The 9,024-nt window shown below is 38.2% G+C and overlaps 1 protein-coding gene across 1 annotated transcript in view; it reads left to right on the forward strand.

Annotated features, from left to right (window-relative positions):
* Nucleotides 1-9,024, forward strand: part of LOC106868089 (uncharacterized) — a 27,937-nt gene that overhangs the window by 9,710 nt on the left and 9,203 nt on the right. Inside the window, exon 2 of the mRNA XM_014913203.2 lies at nucleotides 5,261-5,501. Coding sequence (XP_014768689.1) covers nucleotides 5,274-5,501 — 228 coding nt within the window. The 5' untranslated portion in view covers nucleotides 5,261-5,273. The remainder of the gene's footprint in view (nucleotides 1-5,260; nucleotides 5,502-9,024) is intronic.

Below are 9,024 nucleotides of genomic sequence, written 5' to 3' on the forward strand. Positions count from 1 at the left end.
ATATATATATATATATATATAATATGAGGGGTTTAGTTCACTGGTGATCTAAACGATTAGGTACACTGAGTAAGTGCTATAATTGGTCATCTGTTATTTGGCTTTTGTGTTAGCAGGTACACAGGAAAAGGACGTCAAAACCAAGTCATAATAATTTAATTAGGACAAGGTTAATTTGAAGTCTTACAGCTGTTTCTGGGATATCCCAAGTGATAGGCTAGCATGTCTGTACACTGGGTATTCCATCATCAGAGACAAAGTGAATATGTATGAAAGTTCTAGACAGGGAAATTCACAGTTTGTAAGGAATAAAATAGAAGAATAAAGAGTAAAAGTAGATATAAGAATACAGACAGGATAATAAAAGTTCACATTTCATCTTTTTCCAAAGGGTTTGGAGGTTGGTCTATACTTCCATCCTTAAGAGTTACATAGGCTTTGCATTTAGCTAAACACAATATAGTGGAACTTCAGTTTACAAATGTAATTTATTCCTGAAGGCTGTTCATCACCAGAAATGTTCATAAACCGAAATTGTTTTTTCCCATAGGAAATTGAAGAGAAGGCATGGCAAATCCAAACAGGGATGTACATTGAGCAGCAACTAACACTTTCTCCTGCTGATAGCCTCAGTTTATGCCAACCTTTGTTGCTGGCTGCATGTTCTTTACTTGAGACACTGTTTGTCACCCAAGAGGTTTTATGCTAAAAAAATTGTTCATAAACTGATTTCTGCATGCTGAGAGAGATTTAGAAACTGAGGTTCCACCATATTTTCTTTTTCTTTAATTAATGCTGATTATTTTCTTTAGTTTGAAATGTGTAAATTTTTGTTAAAGTCCTTAATAGCCATGACATCAGATTTCAAATTATGTTCAAAATTATTACTTTATTTTTAAAAATTTTACCAGTTATCTCTAGGAATTCCTGAGTCCTTTAATTTGGTGGACAGCTCTGGATCTTCTGTATATCTTTGGATTATTTAAAGCTTTTTTTTAATGTTAATTAAATATTAACAGTTGTTTGATTTTAATCAATATTCCTATGTAAGCCACAGGGTGATTGATGACTTGAGTCAATAGGTTAACAGACAACCAGTCTAAGATTAGCAGTTTGTCTCCTCACCAATGCTGTACTACCTTTATGAGCAAGATACTTAACAAAAGTAACATTGTATACTGTTCTGAACATGAATAGCAATGTAGTTCATTAATTTGTAATGCTGAGTTTAGTCAGAGAAGGTGTTGAATCAAACTTGTCACAGCTGTGTGGCCGATTGTACTTAGTAACAATGATCTTTAAATGACAGTTATACAAATGGAAAAGGTTTCTTTGTGTTTAATACACTTATACAATAATGGGTGGTAGACCTAATATACTGCCTAGTTTAATATTCTATTGCTACTTGTATTATTTTACTGGTTTCAGCTATTGGATTCTGGCCATAATGGAGCACCACTTTCAGTGGCTTAATCAATTATACCAACTCTGTATTTTTATTGCTATTGTGGAGGGAACTTGTGGAAGAGGTAGACCCAGGAAGACATGGGGTGAGATGGTGAAGCATGATCTTTGGACATTAGGTCTCATTGAGATAATTTGCTGTGTTTGAGAAGACATGTCAAGCCAAGCGAAATCGTAGTTGTAGCCAGTGCTAGTGACACCTAAAAGCACTCACTACACTCTTGGAGTGGTTGGCATTAGGAAGGGCATCCAGCTGTAGAAATCAAACCAAATCAGACTGGAGCCTAGTACAGGTCTCCAGCTTACCAGTCCCAAGCAAGCCATCTAACCCATGCCAGCATGGAAAACAGATGCACCCATGCTGGTGGCATGTAAAAAGCACCATTCAAGTGTTGGGCCTCACAAAGGTAATGACAAATGACCAAGACCTCTGACAATATGCTGTGCTTGAGAAGAAGACCCATCAAGCCAAGTGAAATCGTAGTTGTGGCAGATATTGGTGTCATACAAAAGCACCCATTACACTGTGGCTGGTGATTGATGTTAGGAAGGGCATCCAGCCATAGAAACCATGCCAAATCAGACTGAAGTTTGGTGCAGCCCTTCAGCTTACCACCTCTGGTCAAGCCGTCCAACTTATGCCAGAATGGACAACGGATGTTAAATGAGGATGATATAGTGGTTAGGATTCCTAGCTTTCAGCCAGGTAGTCTGGGTTCAATTCTTGGCATGGGAACAATTATAGGTGCAGGTAAAGCTGAGTGGTAAGAAGTATGCTTCCCAACCATATGGTTCTGAGTTCAGTCCCACTGCGTGGCATCTTGGGCATGTGTCTTCTACCATAGCTGTTAAAAATGAATATTTCAATATATTGTTCATACTGTGTAATGTGTAGGTGGAAAATTATAAAAGTTTGATAAATTTGCCAATATGCAAATTAGCTTACTTTTTTGTGTTTTAAACAATGTTTTCTCTGTAGGTAGCTATAAGTTATGGTCTTTTGCCAGAACAGGCAGGTTAAGTCAAGCCTGACAATGGTGAACACATTTTAAAACCAGTTATTTCAGTAACCTTGCTGTTTAGCTGTAACCATTTGTGTGTATCTCTAAAGATGCATTCCACACACACGCACACACACGAACAAAGTTAAGAGTCTTTGTGTGTTTTTGAATAGCTAATATGTGTCTTCCATACTGTTATTGTTATAGTTTCAACACATTTGTCTCAGATCTAATCACTTGCCAAACAAGTACACCTCTGAAATATATATGGATATCTCTCTATTTCTCTGTCTGTCTGTCTCTCTCTCTCTCTCTCTCTCTTTCTTTCTCTATCTATCTACCTATCTATCTCTATCTATCTGTCAATGTACCTATCTATTTATCTATCTGTGTGTTTGTGTGTATTTGTTTAAACATTGACAGCTATATGATTGTATTGAATAGTTTAAAGTATAGCAATAAATACAATATAGTCCTGATATATCATTTGATTATGCCCAAACCTTGTTGGCCTAAATTATAGCATTAAAAAAAAATCAATAAACTGAAAATTAGTATCTGTGTTTTGGTTGATAGTTATTGAGATTATTGACAAAAGTGGAGGAGGTTGAAATTTCTGTCATAATTGTGGCTTTAATAATTGTAGGTTAGTGGAGAGGGCATTACTGGTCGTGAGCCTGTTAGGCAAATACTTTGCTATTCATATGCCATACTGTTTTGTATTATAACCTTACTAGGCTGGGACTCTACCCATCATCCTTCAGTCATTCTAATAAATACCAAATATATATATATATATATATATATATATATATATATATATATATATAAGTCAGTAAATAGTGGGGTTGTGTTAACCGCACATATATAAGGGAACTCCATTATCTATACTGGCTCTCTCTTTCTATCTCTCTCCCTCCTCCTCTCTCCTCATCTCTTCAAGCATTCACTCTGTTTAGTCAAGAGATAATTGCAATATTATTATTATTATTATTAGTAGTAGTAGTAGTAGTAGAAGTAGTAGTATGATAGCGAGCTGGCTGAATCATTAACACGCTGGACAAAATGCTTAACAGCATTTTGTCCTTGTTTGCGTTCTGAGCTAAACTTTTGCCAAGGTCAACTTTACCTTCTGTTCTTCTGGGGTTGATAAAATAAGCACCTGTCAAGCATTGGGGTTGATGTAATTGACTTACTCCCACCCCCAAAATTACTGGTATTGTGCCAAAATTTGAAACGAATATTAGTAGTAAATATCATTCCAGTTTTCAGCTCTATGTCCTTCTAAAACTTCAGGTTAGTTCAAATATGCTTGTGAAATATTTTAACTTCTAAAGACAAATTCACTGCAGTTACAGTGGAGATGTTCCTTCTTACAATAGAAATCACCATATACAAGTTAATTTTTTGACCAGATATCAATATTGGGACAGTTTCTTCCAGATTAACACTATTTGGAAGCCATTTTTGTCATGCACGTCACACCAGGCAAATGAGAACTGTAACCACAGATATTGTTACCCAGCAAATTCATTAGCATTTTTTTGAAATTTCAATGTCATTGTAAATAAACAACATTAGGCTTTTTATGTTGCTCTGAAGCAGCTCAAAATAATTAGCAGTTAATATTTTCTATTGATAAAAGTTATTTTGTGCAATGTCATGTATGTAACAGAGAAAATCATCTCTGTGTGTAGCAGGTGTATAGGTACAATAAACACTAGAAATGTACAGAAAATAGACTCCATCATAAGCCAGGGAGGATACTTAGAAGTAGTGGATAGCTTCCGTTATCTATCTTGACCAACTCAACAGTGGTGGTGGATGCTCTGAGAGCATAGCTGCTAGAATAAGAATAGGCTGAGTTCAGAGAAGTTCTACCTTTGTTGGTAACAAAGGGCCCCTCCCTCAGAATGAAAGACAGATTGTATGATGCCTGTGAAACATGGGCTATGACTGCAGAGGACATGTGAAGGCTTGAAAGAAACTAAGCCAGTATGCTTCACTGGATGTGCAATGTCAGTGTGCATGTACAACAGAGTTTAAGCATCTTCAGAGAAAAATTGGATATGAGATGCATCAGATGTGGTGTGCAGGAGAGAAGACTGCGCAGGTATGGTCATGTGATATATATGGATGTGGACAGATGTGTAGAGAAGTGCCGATTGCTAACTGTGGAGGGGATCTGCAGAGGCAGTAGACCCAAGGTGTTGAAGCATAATATTCAGATGTTGGGTCTCATGGAGGCAATGAGAAGTGATCAAAACCTTTGGTGATTTGCTGTGCTTGAGAAGACATGTCAAGCTAAGTGAAATCATAGTCATTGCAAGTGCCAGTGACACATAGAAGAGACTCACTGCACTCTTGCAGTGATTGGCATTTGGAAGGGCATCCAGCCGTAGAAACCATCCAAACCAGACTGGAGCCTGGTACAGCTCTCTAGCTTACCAGTTCCTGTCAAACCATCTAAGTCATGCTAGCATGGAAAATGGACACTAAAGGATCCTCTTCAAAATATTCAACATAAATTCCAGATAAAAATATTTTTGTGTAATACTTGCCTGAGTTGTCAAATTTTACTGTGAAAATTAAATCAATAAAATCTTTGTAAATGTTTAAGATTTACAGCTTAGAGCTTTCGTGATTTGCCTCTCTGACTGTCACATACATCATACAAGATTGGCCCTCAAGTAAGTTTGACAGGAAGAAAAAAATTATTTAAAAAAAAGAATCTCTTTTATTGATTTAATCTCTCTAGGTTGTAACAGATTTATCACTATTTCCTTCTTTTTCAGACTGACATCATCCATGTCTGAGGGGAAAGATATGTTTCCCCGATCAACAATCCAAGAAGCCAACCGGCACTTGCAGGCACTCTACCACAGAGTTGACGAACTGGAAAGCATCATAAATGAGCAACAGTTGAAGCAGTTGGCTGCCGATGAAGCCTTTAAAGAAAAAATAAATGAAATCAATCGCAACCATGAAGCTGAAGGGAAGGTGTTGGACATGAGATTAAGAGATTTAGAAAAAGATGTCAGTATAAATTTATTTTATTGTTATAATCATTGTAATCTTGACTACTAGAGCCATTAGCATCATCATAACAGCTGTTTTTTTTAATACTATAACAATAAGCAAAATCATAATAGTTGTTGTTTCTATCACATACAGCCATGTCTGCAAGGTTAAGAAGCTTGCTCTCCAACCATGTGGTCTTTGGTTCAGTCCTACTGTCCAGCACCTTGGGTGTCTTGTTCTATAGTTCTACTTTAGCTCCAGGCCAAGCAAAACTTTCTGAGTAGATTTGGTAGATAGAAACTGCAAAATGACTTCATATCATCATCGTCATTATCATTTAATATCTGTCTTCCATGATGATGTGAGTTGGATAGTTTGGCAGGAGCTGATGAGTCCAGAGGATTGCACCAAGCTCTACTGTCTGTTTTAGCATGGAATCTATAGCTGGATGTCCTTTCCAACCCCATATACATACACACACACACACACACATATATATATATATATAGAGAGAGAGAGAGAGAGATATCATCATTTAACATATGGTTCAACATGAACTGGCAAACCTGTGGACTGTGCTAAGCTTCACATGTTTGTGTGCACCTTTATCCTGACATCACATGATGGTTGTAAACTGCATCATCATCATCATAAAAGCAATGTTATTAATTTCCCATCTTCTCTGAAAAACACGTCTAGCCATGGGGAAATATTACCTTGTTTGAAAAGAGCTGAATATTAGCAACAGGAAGAGCATCTGACCATAGAAAAATCTGCCTCAACAAATTCCATTTGACCTATACAAGCATGGAAAAGTGGACATTAAATGATGATGGTGATAACCTTTAGTGTCATCGAGCGAGATCGTTGCCAGTGCTCCTGGACTGGCTCTTGTGCGGGTGGCACATAAAATACACCATTTTGAGCGTGGCCGTTGCCAGTACCGCCTGATTGGCCTTCGTGCGGGTGACACGTAAAAGCACCCACTACACTCTCTGAGTGGTTGGCGTTAGGAAGGGCATCCAGCTGTAGAAACTCTGCCAAATCAGATTGGAGGCTGATGTTGCCATCCGATTTCACCAGTCCTCAGTCAAATCATCCAACCCATGCTAGCATGGAAGGTGGACGTTAAACGATGATGATGATGATAATATCTGTTATTTCTATTTCTATACTTGCATAAAAAAGTGCTGATCACATAAAGTGGAGTGAAGTTGTTGGAGACGGAGACGCAGGAAAACATGGGATAAAGTATTGAAGGCTGATCTCAAAACTCTAAGCCTTACGAAAGACGACAGGGGACAGAGATATGTGGTGCATTGCTGTATTCAAAGAGACCTGCCCACTACAACAGAATTGGTATCCTAAAATCAAGGGGCCTCATAAAAAGCATTGGGATTAGTACTGGTGCCACACAAAAAGCACTGGTGCTGGTGTCACATAAAGAGCACTAGTGCTGGTGTCACTTAAAAAGCACTAATGATCATCATCATCATCATTTAATGTCTGCTTTCCATGCTAGCATGGGTTGGACAATTTGACTGAGGACTGGCGAACCAGATGGCTGCACCAGGCTCCAATCTGATCTGGCAGAGTTTCTACAGCTGGATGCCCTTCCTAATTCCAACCACTCCAAGAGTGTAGTGGGTGCTTTTATGTGCCAGCGGCACGAGGGCCAGTCAGGCGATACTGGCAACAGCCACGCTCAAATGGTGTTTTTTACGTGCCACCTGTACAGGAGCCAGTCCAGCGGCACTGGCAACGACCTGTGCTGGTGTCACTTAAAAAGCAGTGGTGATGGTACCACATAAAAAAAGCACTGGTGATGGCACCACTTAAAAAGCGCCCAGTACATTCTGTAAAGTGGTTGGTGTTAGGAAGGGCATCCGGCTGTAGAAACCAAGCAAAAACAGACTATGGCTCCTGTCAAGCCATCCAACCCATGCCAGCATAGAAAACAGAAGCTAGCATCATCATTAGCATCATCATTAGTAGCTGTTGCCTCAGCTACCATACTCATTAGCATTGTTATTGTAACTGTTATTTCTATTGTCATAGCATTAGAATAATCGTCATGATTGTTATCTCTTACTATTGTATGTAGCCTTTAGCATCTTTAAAAGAGCTTTTACCTCTATTACCATAGCTATCAGCATTATCATCATCATTATTCTATTATCATCATGATCACCATACTTACAATCATCCATTATCATCATCATCATCATTGCCATTACCTATCACTGTCATTTTTTTTTTTTATTACTGTCATTATTTTCGCTATCACCACCATTGTATTTCCCTGTCTCGGTTATCATAATCACCACCACCATCGCTGTCATCATTACTACCTTTACTGCTACAATCACTCCTACCGCCACTAGTACTTCACCATGAAGATCATCGTATAAACTATTGAGAGAGCCTCTACATGATAACTCTAAATGCTAGATATAGCAGCCAGATGCCTTTCAAGTTGCTTCTACTGCTTGAATTAAGAAAAGGGTACTTTAGATAATGAAGTCCTGCACATACCTACGAAGTAAAGGTGTTCTAAAATGCCTCTGATCATAAGTCTACTTGATCAGGGCTGACCTACATCTAAATAATAACAGTATTATCATATATTTTGTGTAAAATTATTTACGCACGCACACACATACACACATATATATATATAATAATAATAATAATAATAATAATAATAATAATAATAATGAAATTATTGTGTATAGTGCTTGGGTGCACTACAATTCATCAAAGGTGCATGTACAGTACATTGAATTATGTACAAAAGTCAGGAAAAGTGAACAGTGTACGAGCCATGATATACATGTGTGTGTGCATGTGTATAGAGTGGGGATATCAGGTGTAGTGTTGGCGAATTTCAGGAAGCATGGAGGTTTTAAACGGTGCGATGTCTTGGCAGCTAACAACTGATGCAGGTAGTTTGTTCCAAACTTCAGCAACTTTGAGTGTGAAAAAAATGTTTCCTAAACTAATGGGGGCTGTGCTGTTTTCTGACTTTGAAGGCATGCCCACATGTGTTAGACACATGGAGTTCAAAAATGTGCTCACGGTGATTGTTGGTACAATGGTTAATAATTTTGTGGGTGTTTACTAAGTCAGTTGCCAGACATTGGAGCTTCAGTGTATCCATGCCCAGGGAAGCAAGGCGTTCAGAGTATGGTAGATGCCCGATGGAGGGTATTCACTTGGTTGCACGTCTCTGAACAGTTTCTAGGAGGTCAGTATCCTGAGCAAGATAGGGGTTCCAAGCTGGTGATGCAAATTCCAAGTGTGGCCACACCACAGCCATATACAGCCTTAAATGATAGCTGGAGAGCAGCTGACAAAGGCCTTGCTGAGTGATGCCAAGACACCCTCAGCCTTCTTGACAATTTTAGAGATGTGCTTTGTCCAGTGCAAATCGCTGCTGACAGTAATGCCCAGGTCGTGTTCACAAGAAGACTTCTTAATATTAGTTTTGTGGAGAGAGTATATATATATATATATATATATATATATATATATATAT

Source organism: Octopus bimaculoides, chromosome 9 (genome assembly GCF_001194135.2).
Source record: "Octopus bimaculoides isolate UCB-OBI-ISO-001 chromosome 9, ASM119413v2, whole genome shotgun sequence".
Classification (NCBI taxonomy): Eukaryota; Metazoa; Mollusca; class Cephalopoda; order Octopoda; family Octopodidae; genus Octopus; species Octopus bimaculoides.